The sequence below is a fragment of the Peromyscus leucopus genome, chromosome 10 (assembly GCF_004664715.2).
Source record: "Peromyscus leucopus breed LL Stock chromosome 10, UCI_PerLeu_2.1, whole genome shotgun sequence".
In the NCBI taxonomy this organism is placed as follows: domain Eukaryota; kingdom Metazoa; phylum Chordata; class Mammalia; order Rodentia; family Cricetidae; genus Peromyscus; species Peromyscus leucopus.
Window position 1 is genome coordinate 45,763,498 of NC_051071.1, and position 19,268 is coordinate 45,782,765.

General features: G+C 35.3%; 1 protein-coding gene across 5 annotated transcripts in view; it reads left to right on the forward strand.

Moving 5' to 3' along the window:
- Pcdh7 (protocadherin 7) overlaps window positions 1-19,268 on the forward strand; it is a 415,069-nt gene that overhangs the window by 230,934 nt on the left and 164,867 nt on the right. Inside the window, exon 3 of one of the 5 annotated variants that reach the window (XM_028868151.2) lies at window positions 12-107. The exons of the other annotated variants lie outside the window; for them this stretch is intronic. Coding sequence (XP_028723984.1) covers window positions 12-100 — 89 coding nt within the window. The 3' untranslated portion in view covers window positions 101-107. The remainder of the gene's footprint in view (window positions 1-11; window positions 108-19,268) is intronic. 5 annotated transcript variants of the gene reach the window in all.

Below are 19,268 nucleotides of genomic sequence, written 5' to 3' on the forward strand. Positions count from 1 at the left end.
CCCTTCCCCAGGTGTTGCTGCCATCACTTCCTTTCCCTTCCTTCCCTTTCCTCATGGCAAGACGCATGGAAGAAGAGTGCTGTTAAGGCCTCTCCATTAATCAACAGGTATGGCGGTTCTCAGCTGCCCCCTCTTCTGAGCATTCCACTGCTGTGGTCTCCCTTTTCCACTGAGAAGACACCAGTATCCACTGCACATAGCTGAAAAGTATGATAGCCTTGGGTGTGTTTTCTCTTTACATTTCCCACATGTGGCTCATTGCAGAATCCCTCCAAAGTTGTAGATCAGTTTTTTTTTTTTTTCCTGGATATAGAACATAGAAGAATTATTTATTGTTATCAAAAAAGGTGTTATGTTCAACCAATTGGAGAGAAAAGATCCTGCATTTATCAGTATGACACTTTCAGCATTCTGCAAATACTGATGCCATACATTTAAAGAGAGTAAAATAAACATACTTTGTGGATTTTAACTTAGAATTCAGTCTTATTTACATTTTAGAAGCATTGCACAAAATGATATGTTAATTTTAATACTTTTTCTCTGGGTTAAAAAACTTAGGTGAAAGCCAGGTCACACACATCTAAATCTATTTCAAAACTGCCACTCTGATGTGAAAGTATAGTGCATGCTAATTCCTCCTGGAAAACTTCTATTTTGTCAACTCATCTGGTGGCATTTGAGGAAGATGGAAGAGACTGTTGTGTTCAAGCTGTCCCAAGATACCCTGAATTCAGAGTATTGCATTTTGAAAGGAACTGGACCCTCAGGGCACAAGTCTAGCAGAGTCATGACCAATAAAACATAAGCTCTTAGTCATGCAGGGGCAACGCCTGTCGTCTTGATTTCCTCTTTCCACTGGTGGAACTAGTCTGTCTGGCTCCTGCAGGGGCGTGTTGTGGAGATGTTAGGCTCCTCATGGTGTAGCTTTCTCTGGTTCTTTGAGACATGTGAACAGAATACTACCTTTGAGCTAGGAAGATTGTCGGCATATGTCTTTAAGGAAAAATGAGTGTGTCTTTAAGTGTGGCTGTGTGGGGGAGAACTGTGTATGCAGTCCTTAGAACAGATATGCATTGACAAGAGCAAATCACTTTTATTTGTATGTGTTTAGCTGGAGTTCAAAGATTGTAACGAATTGTTTCTGTGTAACTAAGTATGTTGAAATGTCAGCAAACCTGGAAAGGCAATGAATGTCAGGTTAGATGATTAATCTTTAATTAGAAACACATGGCTTCCTGTCAAATGATCATTGCTTGATTATCGTTGAGAATCCCTCTTGTGACCATGCTTTTTATTCTTTATGTCTTAGTGATTTGGGCCTGAATACAACAAATTCTCTGGCCACAACATCTTACTCAACAGATTCCATTGCTCATGTGTAGTGGGTACATGTCCACATGTATTTATGTAGTTGGATTGCTATATGTGAAGATCATTTCACCAATGCCCGTTAGGAAAACATGCATTTACAGCCTATTTAAAGGTCACTGTGTCAGAATGTTGGCCTCTATTTTCTCCCAAGTTTATCTACATTAATGTATTACTTTTAAAAATGTTTATCTGTGTGTAATAGGTAAGAACAGTGAGTATTGGTGATGCCTGTCGTAACCAAGGTTACTCAGGAGTCTCTTAAGTGAGATGTGCCTCATGTAGATCCTGATTTAACTCATGCCATGTAGACACACATTCACAGTGACATTTGAATTTCTAGAGGACAGAAGTTCACCTATCACTTAATGTATCCTCAGGGTGCTTGTTGAGTGCATGTTTACTGAGCAGTCATTTTTTTCCCACACATAAACATGAAACATTTTCCTTATATACATTCTTATATATTACTGCTTCTTTTACATTCCCTGTAGGTTGTAGCTTTTGTCCCTTACTAATTTCTGAGGTTACTCAATATAATGTTTTCTGAGGAGTAATTCATATATTCCTTCATTTTTAAAACCTGTAATTTTTAAAAGATATAAAATTACCACACACAAAAAATTATTCAATTCCATAAATTTACCAAGTATAATGATAGAAAAGAATACAATTTTTTATATCTTATGAAAGATAAAATTTCAAAAAATGTGTTTAATAGATTTGAAAAGGGTGAACCATAAAAATTATACCTCACATTATATGAAAATAAAGAAACTGTATACCAATGTCAAAATAAACATATGGATATATCTTTTAAAAAGAGAGGAGACCTAAAACTTAGATTTAGAGGTCGAAGCAGGCAGAGAAAATCATCTTGGATAGAAAGAATCAGAAAGTTTAAAAAATTATTAAAATTAAAATGAATTTTTTAATGATGAAATTGTTATTGGAAAATGAAAGCTGAACAAACTTTAAAATAATATGCAATAATATTGTGAAGCAAAAATCAATTGACTTAGAAAGAAAAGCATTATATATGAGTTGAATTTGCCTTTATTAATAAGTCTTTGTTCTAAAATGTCTGGGATGACTACTTTTGTGGGAACAGGACTTCCCACTGTGTGATAAGGCCAAATGCATTAATTTTGAGCTATACATTTTGAATTTAAAAGATTGTGCCAAGAAAATACAGTTGAAATAGGACTTGATGCAAAAGTAAGGTCTATGTCAAAATATTCCACCTGAGCACATTCTACCTATAAGTCAAAAATGAATGAATTCACCCTTGTAGATCCATAGATATAGAGATCAATTTGTGTCTCTTTTCATTATGTGGGGTGACTGGTGCATAGCACATGTTCTTTTATTTGTTTGTTTTAAAATTCCCATGGAATTTTGGAAGCGAATAGATCGATCAGTGGTCAACCAATCCTGTGTTTGATTATGCATACATCCTCCATATACGTGCATGAGTCATCTCAGTGACACAAATGTCAAGGTATCTAGCTCACTCTGCTTTAGTGTATTTCAGTTCCCCACTTTTTCCCTCCCTCCCTTCTTCCTTGCCCCCGTTCTCCCCCTTCCAGTCCCTTTGCTCCACCCCCCACTCCTGGGTGTTCTTTTTGAGCTGTAATTTACTTTCCTTTAATTTTTATTTGTTCATTGGTGTTCCCTCGGGGAAAAGGAAAGCTGAGTGCTGTTTCTTTTCCAAATGCAAGTATTTTCAGATTGAAATTCAGAATGACACTATGTCATAATGTCTAGATGTTTATGTCTCTCTCTCTATGTTTTTCACTGGTTCACAGCTCAGCCATCTAATTTTTCCATTTCTTGGTTGCAAATCCTTTTAGTGTTCTGGTTATTATCAATTTCTCCTTTAAATCAAAATGCTTTTTCATAAAACAAGAAGTTCAGGATGGGCTACCTCTTTTTATACTGATGTTTACTCTGTTTGAAGAATCTAGCAATTTCATTGAAATGTCTTCAGTCTTGAAAAAGAAACAGTTTAGAACTATGTAAGAGTTTGGACAGCATTTTTATGTGCATATGTGGGTTTGGACTGTAGGCAATAAATAATAAAATGAATACAATCGTAACATTTAGAAGCAAAAAAGCATTTTTGGAAGAACTTAGTCTTTATTAATGCAAATCTTTACCAAAAGACAAGCAAATTCAGCACTAAAAAAATAATATTTTTAAGTTGATAGTAAAGCCAGTAGAGAAAAAAAAAAAAAAAGATTCTCTGAGTTCAAATTATTGACTTAACTGATAACCATATGAGCTCATCTATAACAGTAAGTTTCACAGAGGTCAAACTAGAGAAAAATAAGAATAAAAACTGGGTAAGGCATGTGCTGTCAGGACTGTACTAATAAAAGCTACTACAGAGTACATTCTTCACTTATGCACACCCTTGTTTAATGCCAAATTGCTGTCAATGTCCCTTGGCGAGTTCTATTTATGAGTAGATTACAACACACTCTCAGAGGCCCTGCACATCTAACTCTCAGTGAGTGCCGACACAGAATATATGGTCTTTCTGGAGCTGTGAAATTTAATTAATTTCCTGGCAGAGTACGGTTTTCATGCCACATGCCTTTGCCCTGACCCTGCTCAGGACTTCCATTTTCAAATGTGTTTCATATATTGTAAGCCTATATCATCTTAATGAAGCTCTTCCATGTGGTGATTTTAGTGTTTGACTTAATTTTCTCAAGAGCTCCAGTGCCTACATGCATTCTTTTTTTTTTTTTTTTTTGCTGTGATACCAGCTGTCGTTTACTAAGTTGCATGAATCTATGTATGCCCCCTTCTGATTTTTGATATTCAGACATCAAACCATGACCCTTTCGGTATCACATTAAATCTAAGATTCTTAGGTAAATTATTAAAGCAACAGGAAACCTCTATCTCCTTAGTCTCTCACTGCTATTGAAGGTATAAGTCATGTGCAATGTATCTACTATCTTCAACTTAGTATCATAAAGACCAGTGTGAACCGAGGGAGCTATGGAGTAACCACCCCTTTAATCTCACCCACTGCAGAAACCTAACTCTCTTGGACTACATCACCTTTAATGCCATTTTTGGCTTTCTATCAAATAGAGAAGACTAGGGAGGTTAGAAACTAGGATTTTGCTCTGGCTTTGCCAATAACCTGACAGAAGTATGATTCGTCATCTGTAAAATGGAGCTATGAAGCCAGTTAAGGATGACTTTTCAGTGAATGGAGGTATTTACTTTAGCTGTATCCTCAAGAGCGCTTCTGGGAACTTTCTTTTACTCACTGGTGTGGAGTACTGTGATCATGCAATTCATTACATCATATTTTCACAAACTTGCTGCATAAATCTTCAAAATGCTTATTTAAAAAAACTGCTATAATTTAAATTGTTATATTTTCCTTTGGGGTGTATATATGTACATGATCTGTGTGCTCTGTGTGTGGGAGTGGGTTTCATATTCAGATGTGTGTGTGCATGCATGTGTGTGTGTGTGTGGGGGGTTATATTCAGATGTGTATGTTACCAGTAATTGCTTGGAGCCTCACCTGTGGTGCCATATGTTAATGAGAAAATTAAGTTCTAATCTTTGGATTCTTAATACAAGAATTTAAGATAGAAAGAATGAAAGAGAAAAAAAAAAAAGCTTGAGGACAGTTTTATGAGAGTTCAGAAGAAAAACTCCAGGGCAGTCAAGTTATAAATCTTAGCAGCTGTCAGCGAAGGAAGATGGAGAGTGGTACAGAGAAAATTATGCCATTTATAAACACCCACATGGCAGACGAGCAGCCACGTGGTGGGGTTGAGGGCTTTAAAGAAAGAGTAAAAAAAATCCTAAAGTAGCCGAGAAAGAATGCTTAGGCTCCGGACAAATGCAGGAAAATATAAATAAATAAATAAATAAATAAATAAAAAGAGACGGGAGAGGAAAGGAAGGAAGGAAATAGGAGATTTTGCTTCGGGATTCAGAAAGGTGATACACCTAATAGAAAATGGTGAGGGGGGAGGGGGTAGCAACTGCACAGAAGGTAAGAAAAAGTACTTTTCCTCAGCAAATAGATAATGATGCCTTCCATCTATTTAGTATGGTTTTCAAATCTGAATTCACATGGTTGGTCCCTGGCTGGGGGGATTGAACTGGATTCACTCTCAGTGAAAGAAACAATGGCATGTCTCCACTCAGAAACAGAGTCCATTCTAAATAGCTTCTCGTTAGTGAACATTCAACGGTACTGTGTGTGCGTGACAGTGCCGGTAGGATATTAGCAGAACTTTAATAGAAGCTAGATGTGAGAAGTGAACTCATTCTTTGTGACTCTTTGTTCTAGAACAAATGACAGTGGGTTCACACAGTGAAGCATGTCTCCATGAAAATATAAATTTTACTACTTGCTCATAGAAATGCTCTTTGAAAACTGGTCCATAAAAAAGCCTGTGCTGTTAATTCTGTATCAATGAAGACATTAAACTCTAAGTTGAATGACAATTTTCCACTCCCATTATTAACATGGATAAAATAGTAGAATTTTGGACATAATGAATTCCACTTCTAATGCCATTTAACAACAGCCGTGTGGCAAACGAGCAGCCATGTGCTGGGGACAAGGGCTTTAAGAAAAGCATAAAAACCCTAAAGTACCAGAGAAAGACATGATATTAGCAATAATTCTGTACTGTAGCTTGGTGACATCATTTTCAAAATTCTTTATTGGGCCTGATGATTGCAAATTTGTAAGATCTCTAAGAAGATGACTCTTTCGTTGAGAATGCTATAATACTCCAGTGACCTTTTCACTCACTAGATCTGTCACTGGGAATAGGATGTCACTAATTTTCTTTTGTGGTCCCAATATTCACTTTGTTATCTGGAGACTGGATGCTATTTTTCTACTGTGATAGGAATGATGATCGTGAAAATTGTAAGAGATGACTTACAAAAGTAATTTGATGATTTTGTAGTTGCTAAGGTATAAAATATAAAGTATTCGCATAGACTCTGAAATTATTTTACCTGGAAGAGATTAAGACAATTTTCTTCTTGGAAATGTAGCTAAGAAGAAAACCAAAGGAAGGAAGGAAGGGAGGTAAGAAGGAATGAAAGAAGATAGGAAGAAGGAAGGAAGGAAGGGAGGAAGGAAGGAAGGGAGGTAAGAAGGAATGAAGGAAGGAAGGAAGGAAGGAAGGAGGCTTTTCTAGAGAACTGTGAGCAGATATCCAAAATCTTAGACTAGAGCAACCAAATGTATTGCAGTAGGATAATGAAATGTAAAGATCTTGCTTTTCAGTTGACATTTTCTTCTGCATCTGTGAATGGACTACATGCCTTGAATCAGCAGGACGAAATAGGAAGCAAACAGTTCTGTACATGAGAAACAAAACACTACCAGGTCGCATGGCCTGCTGCCTCTCTGGAGGAACATAGAGGACAGTTTGGGCTCTTTGCAAAGTTTCGCAACAAACAAAAATTCTTTATAATCTACAAACAACTTTTTGTAGATGTAAAACCTGTAAGGAAAAAAAAAGAGGTAACTCAACCTAGAATCATGAAGGACCTAACAAGAACTTGTCATGGCCATTGTTTACCTCTGGACTTTGGAATGCCGCCCTCTTCCCTTTGAGTTTGTAGCAAACAAAACAGGAGACAGTTACCAAAGATTCCCAAATAAACATTAAGCAGACATAGCCATCATTATTTGTGCTTCTCTGTCCCCTCTAATCAGCACAGCAGACATCAACTAAATAAACAGAACGTCTTGTAAAGAAAACTGTTAGCACAGATGCATTAGCTGATTGCGGTAGGATACCAGTTAATTGTAGGGGAGGGCGGGTGTCCTTAGACGACTATTGCTCATGGCTCAGGATTTTAATGCTTTGTGTTCTTTCTTGAGTATACTATATGAGAAGTCAGTGACATGAAGTAAGGCAGAAAATATAAGAAAAGATTTTCAAAGCAATAAGGAAACTTAAGACTTAAGGTTGGTATTCTAACAATCCATCTCTGTATTGACACTCAAAATAAAGAGGAGGCAGGAAAGGATGATAGTTTGTGAAGGTGTTTTAGATTACATATAGTTTCCCAATAAAACATAATGATTCCTATGATATCTTCATATTTTTGAATTGGTTATCCAATAAAAAAGGATTGTGTTTGGTATGTCTTTAAATATATGAATTAAAAAGATTTTTTTATATTTGTTTCATATTACATAGATATAAGCTGTGGTCTTCTAGAACACTGAAACTCTAGTTTATCATGTAAACAAAAGAAAAAGTAAAGTTAAGCTCTTTCTGAGTGAGCACTCAGGTGGATACTTCCAGGTTACCTGAGAACATCCCAGGGTGTTGGCTTCTGGATATGCGGGAGAAAGAAGCAGAGCTCAAATAACCAGGATAAATTCTGAGGTACTTAACGTTAAGAAATCTTGATGATCATTCAGAGATTGAAGAAAAAAAAAAGGGGAGTATTTGTGTCGGGGAGAACAGAGAGGAGAAGGTAGAATAAAACCAGGCAGAATAAAAGACTTGTGCTTACAAGTTAGAGAAAGGAAGTTAGAATGTTTTTAATGCAGTTGTGCCTTTAGTTAGATTGCCTGTATTTACAGAATAAGGCAAGCAGCTAGAATATGAGCTGGGAGTCCTGGAAGTGGAAGGAAAGCCAGGGTGTCTCACATGGGTTAAGTGGGTTGATACAGTCAGTGTAGAATATACAACATAGATAGGTGATGGTTGTATGTCCATGCATCATATCAACTACACATCAAGCAAATCCTTGACTTGCCTTTAAATTTGACGTCATAGTGCTAAGCAATAGGGTAAAATGGAAAACACTCATGTGTGGCTGTGTGAATTTACAACCTTTTAAAAATTTAAAGAGCAACTTAAAAAATTGTAGTTTATGCAATATATAATGAGTCCATTTTAATTTTTGGAGGAGTATAGTGTTTTTATAGTAAAATATCCTTTTATTTTTTGGCCCAACACTTCAAAATTCTAATAATATTTGACACAATAAATTAGTTGAACCTGGTCTGTGAAAGGTTTACTAGTTAAATTAATAATTTTGGGCATCACAATATATTTAAAGAATATATCACTTAGTCTTTTTTTCAGAGAATTTTAAAATGCCGCTAAGCCTAACTAGCAAAAAAAAATAAGTCATACATATCATATAAATGACCATTTTTTTAAGTTGGCACTATGATAGACAAAATTCAAATCCTTTCACTACAAATAAAAGAATTAAAAAATAAAATTATGAAGTGATAAATCCTGAGTGACTTAACTAATATATAATAAGATATGTTCCAAACATAACTATTTCATATACATTTAATTATAGTGCAAATAGTACAGCAGAACTCTACACCAAAAGTTAGAGACTATGTCATCTTTTTTAGTAGTAAAGAGGCATTATCTTGAATGTATTGCATAAATCTTAAATCACTACATTACCCAAACCAGGTGATTCCAAACTTAAGTACCAAGCATTTCCAAAGATGTAATTCAGGCATTGCACTTATAATCTAATATGTGTTTAGCTTTTACTTTCAATTAAAGTCTTATTTATGAGATTAATAATGAGAAAGACTTTTTGAAATTTGCTCATAAATTGAACGGCATTAAAGGGAGCATTTTAGTAATATGAAGTCCTTTTTCTTTAAAGCCAAGTGTTTATTATAAATAACTGAGATTTCAAAGCGGTATGTGCTAAGGAAGTATGTAATATACACAGCATCATTACTCATTAAAGTGATGAAATATTACTGGGATTTTCTGAATCATAATTTCAGGGTTGTAAATTATGTTGTCTTATGTGATGAGTTACTTTTTCTTTTTTTAGGAAGAAGTAGAACGAAAAATTGTAACTGAGTCTTGGGCGAGTATTCTCAGGAAAAAAAAAAAAAACCAACTATCAGCAACTGCTCGAGTTCTTACCATGGCACAATTAAGTCACATAGAACCATTCCAGCAGTTGCATAGCATGTTAGCACTGTAATGTGTAGATTGTTTCTTCCAGAATGCTCATGGCATTCAATTTATTGTCAGTGTGTATGGATCATTTTTGTTCCTATGATCATGACTCTTTGGAATTTATTTTGTTGATAGTAAAAATTCAAGTGAAACTGCAAGTGAATGCCATCTTGCATTTTATCTTAGACAATGGCTTTTTTTATAATTTTTCTACTATTTTAATAAGTGGTTGCTATTTATTTGTCTCTCTACTTTGAAGAAATAATTGAGACCTTCCATTTCATTTGCTATGACTGCTAAGTGAAAGGGGAAAATGAAAGATGAAAGACTAGATGATTGAATAATTTCATGGGAAAGCAAAGTGCTTGGGCTGAATTGCCTTATGTTCAATATTGGTAGATAATCTAACTACTCTGTGACCCATTTCTGGACCTGAAAATGGAATAAATGCTAGTCCACATGAAGCTTCCTTAATTCATGCACACTTTATTGGAGTAATGTGAAATGAAATAAAGAAAAGGTTCATATTTGCCATTAACTACTAAAAGAAGTACTCCTCCAATGTATCTTGGATATGCTTCATCTAAGAAGAAAGAGCATAGGATGAGATGTAATAGAAATCTGATAGTTAAAGAAGAAGCTATACATGACAAGGATCACGGAAATATTTGGGGAGATAATTGTAGAATATTTTCACATTAAATAGAACACTTATTGTGACATTGTATATGTCTGTTTATTTGAATAAAGTAAGATTAAGGAAGTGTAGAAAACATGCAGTTTCAAATAATTTGCATGTACAGACAAAAAAGAAATATATAAACTTGATACTTTATATTAAGAGAGAACATAGATTTAATTCCTCACTTATCAGTTAATAAAAATGTATTTGTTCCTTTGCATCTAATTTTTCTTTCTCAAAGTTTTCTTTGAAATGATTAATGCAAGTAGAACTTTTCCACCACCAATGTGAAGCTCAATTCAAGTTGCATAATTTTACTCCATCTAGAAAATAAAAATAGGGTCACAATGAGAAAAAAAACCCTCTCTACTGTTTTTATTAATTAAAATTATTTGATATTTTCAAATGTGGAAAAATTAAGTGAAGCAGTGATGGTGTATGCCTTTAATCTTGGCATTCAGGAGGCAGAGGCAGGTGGATCGCTGTGAGTTTGAGAACAGTCTGGGCTACCAAGTGAGTTTCAGAATAGCCACAGCTGCACAGAGAAACAGTGTCTCAAAAACAAAACAAAACAAGAAAACAAAAAGCTTATATTTATTTGAATGTATAATTTAAAACAATACAGTTGATTCAGTTAAGTAATCTAGGTGAATGAGACATGTGACCTAAAAAAAAGAAGACATAACAATGGCTTGCTTGACCTTCAACTTATATCTAGACATTGAGTATTTGTGGATTTATACGTTCTTCTATTTTCTCTTCCTTCAGCAGATATTCTCTTACATAATGAATACAGTCATGTCTAATTTCTTACATGGGAAAATTTTTAAAATACTGTGTAACCGACATTACTTTTTTAAAGTAACGAGTTTCAATCATATTATCTTAATAAAATTATTTAAATAGGCTTACAGAAGCACCATGGGATACTGGCAACTATTCATACTTACTTAAAGCTCAAAGCATATAAAGTGCAGAGGAAAAAAATCTGTTTTTCAAGCCTTGTCAGAGAGGCTTTCTCAAATTAATCATCGTTTGTCATCACTTTAAATGTTTAATCTGAAGACTATGTAAAAGCTATAATGTGTGTATTTGTACATTTATATGTCCATGCGGGTGCTCAGCCATTTTCATGTTTCTAATAGAAAGTAGAAGACAACCTGTTAATCTATATTAGGGAAACATTTTTACACCTAAGACTTTAGCAACAGTCTTGAATTCATATTGCTATTTATCTTGCTGATTTTCCCAGTTTTCTCTATTTTGAGGGAATTGGCAAGAACTTGGCTAGGCTACCTCCAGGAGAGTAGCCATCTTGTAGAACAAGGTATGTTTCCACCACTGTTTAAGTTAGCCAAGCCACTCACTGTGTTAACAACTCTGGCATGTATCTGTCATGGGAGGATGGGAATATAGGGCTTAATGCGACTGCAATTCAGGGAGAGAAACAGAGGGACATGTATTGGGGCTATATTTGGGCACATACTAGGGCGCTACTGAAGCTGTCATGTGGACCACAAGACTAAGCTATTGTTACATAGTAGGACTCCATTGTTCAAGGTTTGCATTCACTTTATCAAAAATAATACACCTATTGCTTAAACCTATGTGTTTGGCTTGAAAACTTTAGATTTGTCAGATGTTTTTTCTAAATCTGGTGATAAATGCTGATTTCACAATATTCATACACAACACACACAAACACACACATACTTTTAGTGTTTGTGATCTTGTAAATTCCAAACAAAAATTTCTAATTCATAATGATTTCTTAATATATTTTACTCATTATAGAATGAAGTATCTTTACAAAAATTCCAGTTACTAATCTCAACTGACAGAAAATGAGACCACAGATGAATGTCTTCATGCCTTGTCTTGTGTTGGTAGAAAGACTGATTGTATGAAATTTAACTGACTGTTTCTGTTGCTTTTCCTTCACATTTGCATTCCATGGCAGTTGGAATAAGTGCCTACTCTTGCATTTTTCACAGTTCATGTGTAGCAAGCTGTAGTCTATGCTCATGCTAGTCTGTGCCCTGCCTAATAGGAGCAGAATTTGAGAATGGAAGCAGGCATAAACAACATGAGTGAACTCACATCCCCTCTTATCATTTCCAGACTATTTTTTTTTCAGGTTGAAGAACATCCTAACATTGTAAATCCTTCTGAACTCCATGAATGAGGCTTAGTTGAGATCAAAATGAGTCTTGCAGATCATGATTGTATCAGAGGTACCATATATTTACTTAATGAACCATTCCACCACAATTTCACAAATGCACTGGACATAAAACACATGAACTTTCCATTTCAAACACAGGCTTTATCTGGTTCTCTTTATGTGGCTTCTGCAAACATATGTATTTGGGCTTTGAATACTATTCCATTTTCTACTAATACTAAATTATCTGAACACTGTCTCATAACAGTAGTTATCTGGACTGAGGCTACTGTATGTATAGGTTTTTATTTTCACACCGGAATTCCTAATTTGTGTCTTCCATCAGCTATAGGAGAAAATGTCAGGTGCTTCTTTCTTAGGAATAATAGTTAATACTTTTTTTTTTCCTGAGAGCTTACTGCACTTCATTTTCAGTATTTAGGCATATAAGGGCTTTCAATGGAATGGGCCACATTCTGATCTCATTTCAGATGTGCTGATTCAGAGTTTTGGAAACAGAAGTAACAGTATTAGATGTCTAGGTGTGAATGACTGATGTGAAATTCCATGTTGGCAGTTTATAAACAAACTAAAAGTCCTTTCTTTTATATTTTATGGATAGACTATGTATATTTATGAGTTATTCTGCTTGTTTATTTTTTCTTTTCTTTTATTATTTTTTTCTTTTTCTAAAAAATACTTTCCTTAATGTTTTGAGATTATAATATAATTACATCATTTTTCCTTTCTCTTTCCTCCCTCCAAACCCTCTTATATATCCCTCTTTGCTCTCTTTCAAATTTCTGGATATATAATATATATATATATATGCATGAAAATTTCAAAATATATAAATACAGCCTGCTTAGTTTATATAATATTACATGTATATATGTTTTCAGGGCAAACCATTTAGTATTGAATAACCAATTTTATGTCTTTACCTAAGGAAGACTATTTTTCCTCCTCTCAGGATTCTTTAGTTGCCTATAGTTCTTTGTGTAGGCTTGAGACCTTGTGATATTTCCCTTGTTCACAATAGGAAGTCTATTACTGTTGTCCTTGTTCACCAAATGTTTAGGCAGTCATGTTACTGAGACTTTATGGGTGTAGCTTCTGACATCCTTGGGAGAAAAAGTCACACTGCAGACTTTCTGACCCTTCAGAACTTACAGTCTTTCTGTAAGGCCCTGAGACTCAGGTGAAGTTATTTTGTAGATATGTCGAGTGGGACTGGGTTCCACAGCTCTGCATTTTTACTGGCTGTGATTAATGATGTCTTTAATTGTAGTAAGCACACAAAGTGGTGGTTTCTGTTTCTTTGCTGAAGATTCCCTTTCAGCAAAAGTGAGGAATATCCATAGTGTAGTTGATGTGACTTTTGCTTAATTATCTTTAATTCATATTTATGATACATTGTTTAGTACAAAGAATTTTCATCATGCTTTGAAATTTGTGAGAAATATATCTATATTAATTAGTTCACATCCTTTAAATTCATCAACTGTACATTTGATTTGTTTTATATTCAAATATGAGTCTTAAAAAAGTAGTCTTTAAATTACAGTCATTTTTACTTTAAGTGTGTGAAATTTATATATAATAAGAAAATGCAAGCATTTTCTGCAATATATATTTATATTTGTCAATCCTAACTCAAATAAGGGAAATAAAATAGTTTGGCATCAAATAAACCATGGAAATACATTAATTAAATTATCTGTATTTCCACAACTATAATTATGTGGTATATTTTAAATTAATGAGTAATTGTGAAGAACATGAAATTTGATTCTTCCACCTTTTTTTACAAATTTCAGTGAATCATTAATATAAAAAATTTGCTTTACATTTGTTTGAGCAGAGTACTAAAATACTCAAGCCCCAATCTTCCTACAACTGAAAGTTCTCTTCTTAAATCACAGATGAGATATGAAATTACTTTTTCATGGCACTCCAATCCTTTAGCTCTCAAGAGTGATGTTGCCAAGTGATGCTGAAATCTTGAGGTAGAAGTAGAAGATTTGAAAAAAATATTGAGGAATGAATTGTGATATAGATTGCCACAATAATGGTGATACAGTAGTAGGGTACCTAGCATGTACAAGCAAGTCAAAAAAATTGAAAGGAGTGGGAAGAAGAAGAAAGGGGGAAAGGGCAGGAGGGAGGGAAGATTTTATTCTAAATTCAAAAGTATCTTTGGTCAAATTCTTGCAGAAAAATTACTATATTTCTATATCTGGCTGAGATGGCCATTTTCATCTAAACGTATTTCTCTAGCTGAAAATGCGTTCTCTCCTAGAACTTTTCAGGATAATTCATTTTCAGCACACAACATGATTTAGGCAGTTAGCCTGCTCTTGTTAAACTGTTTCTGACCACCAACATTATAACTCATCAGACTTTCCAAGCAGGAGCTGTTTAAATCAAAGTATTTTCATTGTGGATCCCTGAGTGCTACTGGCTAGACCTAAGGGCTGGGAATACACTCTACAAGTAATTGTAGAACCCTGTTCTCCAATCAGCATACATTATTGCAAAACGCTGTTAGAACTGCTACCTAAGTTACATCTCAGTCTGTCTTTTGAACCTGGAGTCCTACATATTTAAATGCCTCCACTAAGTTAAAAAGAATGTGACACTTTTACCTTTCATAAAAGTGTTCAGCCCTGCTGTGGTGGTGCATGCCTTTAATCCCAGCACTCAGGAGGCAGAAGCAGGCGGATCTCTATGAGTTCGAGGCCAGCATGGGCTACAGAGTGAGTTCCAGAAAAGGTGAAAAGCTACACAGAGAAACCCTGTCTCAAAAAAAAAAAAAAAAAAAAAAAGTGTTCAGGACAAAACCACACTTTTTGATTTATTTGATTACTCATGAAGGATAACTACCATTGTTTTGTAGCCAGGATTTGAAATCTATGAAGTGTTTCATGACAGATTTAGTGTATTGTCTCTAAAATTCGGAGCATTAGTCTTTTTTTTGTTTGTTTGTTTGTTTTGTTTTTTTTTTTAATGGAAAAGGGAATATTTAGGAACATTTGGGTAGGAATAAATAGAGAGAAATAAATTTAAGATCCTTTTGCTTTTACTTTGTTGAAGGGGGTGGGACATAAATTGACTAAGCAAGCAGTTTTCCTTTTTTTGTTTCCAAATCTCAAGTCAGAAGTCGAGAATCACATACAGACTCATCCGTGTTAGGAGACCAGCTACCTTTTGTAGTTGGGAGCAGTCTACTGCTTTGTATAAGCTATCATCAACTTGGGCAAAGAGGCTCCATTTTGTCAATAGTTAGGTGTTGACTACGTTAAGAATTTTATTTTGCTACACCAGGGTGGAAAAGTTACCTCAAATCATGCATCAAATTGGTGTTAAAGTTGAAATGAAAATGTATATTATCAAAAATTATTTTCAAGGACACATTCCTAGTATTCTTGTGAGAGAAGCTTATTCAGTGAGTAGAGCACCAAGGTAAAGCTGAGGACACTCCACTTTAATCCTTTTTAGGAAATGAATTAGGAGATGCAGTAGCCTCTCTGCCTCTATTTCCATATTGCAAACATCTGGAATTGTGCTAAAACTTTTAATATCCTATCTAGGTTTAAAGATTTCTTTCTATATACTGTCTATTTAAAAATTAGGCGATGAAAGCAGGCATGATGGTCCATGCCTTTAATCCTAGCACTCTGAAGGCAGAGGCAGGTATATTGCTGAGTTCCAGGCCAGCCTGGTCTACAGAACAAGTATCAGGACAGCCAAGGCTACACAGAGAAACCCTGACTCATAAAACAAACAGATAAACAAGCAAAAAAAAAAAAAACAAAATCAAAACAATAAGAAAAAAATAAATGAAATAAATAAAATAAAAATTAGACAATGTAAATAAATGTAGACATTCAATATAAATAAACACAAATTACTTTCAAATTATCATAATTTTAAAGATGGTTTCGATCCATATAAAGATTTTGCTGACAATGATGAAATAGCAAATTGGAAGGCAATGATTGTCACTGACGAAGAAAAATAAACTGTAATAAACACAATTGATTTTTATCCTTTTGATTTTTTTACTTTGTGTGAATTGTAATTTCAGACCATACTTTGGAAACTTTTCATAAAAGAACATGATAGTCTGCCGCAGATGTTTTCTTAAATCATGCCAAATAGAACTTCCTGAGTATTGAGAATCAAGCCATTCTCATTGTAGGCATTATTCTTCTAAATGGAGGGCCTGAATATTATGTCTGCCTGACTTTGCTCTCCCTTCTTAAAATTATGGCTTATACTTTTGAATAAAAACTAAATAGATAATAATTGGGTGAAGAAATAGACAATTGTGTGCATTTTTAGAATAGTAAACAATGAATTTTACAAGAAAAAAATAGTCTGCAATAAAGGGTCATAAGATCCTAAAACCCTTATATTTTCCAATTTCTTTCTGTACTTTATTCATATCATGTGCATTTCAAATATATGTTATTTATTTCACTATATATTTTATGTATGTTGTCCTCAGAACATTCTCAATATAAATTTAACTGATACATGAATTTCTTAGATTTTTTTTTTTTTGAAAATGTGCTCCTAGAATTCAAACAAATTCAAGAATACTATTGTACAAATAGCACCTAATGTTCTTCGGATATAGTTTTATTTTTCAAATATGTTCTGAATTGAGTCTGAATTAATAACTGTTTAATATCCAGGCATGTGGAAAAAAGGTTTAACCATGTGAGCTCTTTTCTTACTGCAAACTCAAGATTCACATGGAAAAATTACACCTTAACAAGAGAAGTTATTATGAATATAAATACAAGTTATTGTAGCAGAAGAAATAAAGGGGAAGATGGGAGGAAGGGAGACAGAAAGTCACACTGCCCAACCCAGGCTCCAGCTGGAGGACTGCAGCAAGTGGACAGAAGTGGGCTTCTCTTCTGACTCATTCTTTTAAGACAAAAGAGTGTTTAATGTACATGCTTCTCGACCATCAACTTCTACACACACTATCGCCGATGAGTTTGTTTTCCACAAAGGAAATTTTGTTGGTCGTAACGTGAAAGTTGAATTCCTCTTTCAGTTACTTAGTATCTAGCCTTAAAGAACTACCTGGTTTAGTTAGCATGCTTCTGTGTGAAAAGGAACACCGCCTAGGTTGGATTGATTCCTATGGAAGTCTGAAGGCTGCAGCTGACAGGGACCCTGTTCAGAGGCATGCTGTTAATCAAAGTTCTTCCAGCCTCCTGTGGATATACGCCTTTGTATTCCTTTCTCTTTCTTTTTTTTTTTGACTGAACCACTTATTCTTATATTAGCATCCATAAAAACATCTCTTTCCAAAAGTTTATGGGACAGATCATGAATGAAATTGTAATTTCTCCTTCCCTTGAACACATTTTGTGTGTATCTCTGTCAGGGAATATTTACTAAGAGCCTGTTTTGTTACTATCAGTGCCCCAAGAACAAAGAGTCATTTCAGTTTGAAAACTAGGCTGTTTTATGCCAGAATGCAGAGCATAGACTAGCTGGTTATTTATGGCCAATGCCCATTCTGTGAGTCCCCTGCCCTCCCTGGAAGACCTTGTAAAGTACTTTGCACCTTGCTCCTCCATAACACATGAAGAATTCCTGTGCATTTGCAGAGATCCTGGGTACATTTTCCTTGCCTTGAAGCTAGACTGTTTCACATATGTGACAAATTCCTAGGTATAAAAGAAGCTTAGCTGTGTGGTGCCAGGCGTGTGTCAGCCGGTTCTGTGGGTTTTTTTTCAGGAGCAGAAGTGCACACTGGGAAAGCAACTTAGGAAAGACATCAATGGAAACTGAGTGAAAGCAGAATTGTAGGGTTGTTACATTGAGATAAGCAGAAGGATAGCCAGGATGTAGGAGGAAGGGCTTCAATGTATAAGTCAATCTCTGACTGGGAAGGGAAGAGAGAGAGAGAGAGAGAGAGAGAGAGAGAGAGAGAGAGAGAGAGAGAGAGAGAGAGAGAGAGAGAGAGAGAGAGAGAAGCAAGCAAGAAGGAAATCTTATAGCTGGGAACTCCAATCAAAATTCATGATTTTATACACGGGCATGGAACACAATAGACTCTGAAGTTAAACCAACTCTTGGTGACTCTTTCTCTCTGGTATGGAGGAGCTGAGTAATTAGATTCCTGGCTTGTGGTATATCTCTGTGCACACACACTTTTGCCTAAAGAGATAAACACTGTTTGTTGAGGACTTCAGAGGCACTGCTCTCTGGCTTATGTGTTAACTAATGCAATTACCACAGCAGTCTTTCTCCATCTAACACATGAAGAAACTGAGGCTTGCAGCTACTCCTTCTGCCCTGATCTGGTTACCCGTGTGCTCTTCCACCCAGGTTGTCAGACCAGATTCTGAAGCCCAGATACTGTACGTGTAGCTATGCCACGCCCATTTCCTGTGTATAGGGTTTTGTTAATGGCAACTCTCTCTACAGAAGGCCTATTATGTTCCAGGTGCTTTGTTGTAAATTACATAGCACAGAAGTGATAGTTTTGCTTTCCTGCTGGCACAAATAGAACTTCCTATCAGTTGAATGATTCCTGTTAAAACATCAGACTTCCCCCACATCCCCGTCCATTCTTTTTTGTCTTCACTTTCTAAGTAATATGAGAAATCTGCACCAATTAACAGAACATGTATTCTGTTAATTATCTCAGTCAGGTGGAAGATTGGTATAGCGTATTTGGTGTGGCTGCAAAGCCTACATAAACCGATATCAAGTAGCATTAAGTGATGGAGTCCAGGTCTTCATGTGGTAGATGCTCCCTTTGTCTACTTTTCAGTCTTGAGTAAAGCATGGCATTCAAACACAAATGATGTTTCCTTCAGGCTCCCAGCACAGCCATTTAAGGCTTGACATGTGAAGTCCTGGGATGAAAGGTTAGCCACACTGCAGCAGAATAATTCCCTTAGACTACTACAGAATCACTTGATTTTTAAAGATAGTCAGGTCTGCATTGCTTGAAATTCTCAGAGAAATTCCTCGCCTTGGGTGAATCAGAAAGACCACTGTGCAGGGCAGGCAGGCAGAGTGTTTCAGGTATTAAAGT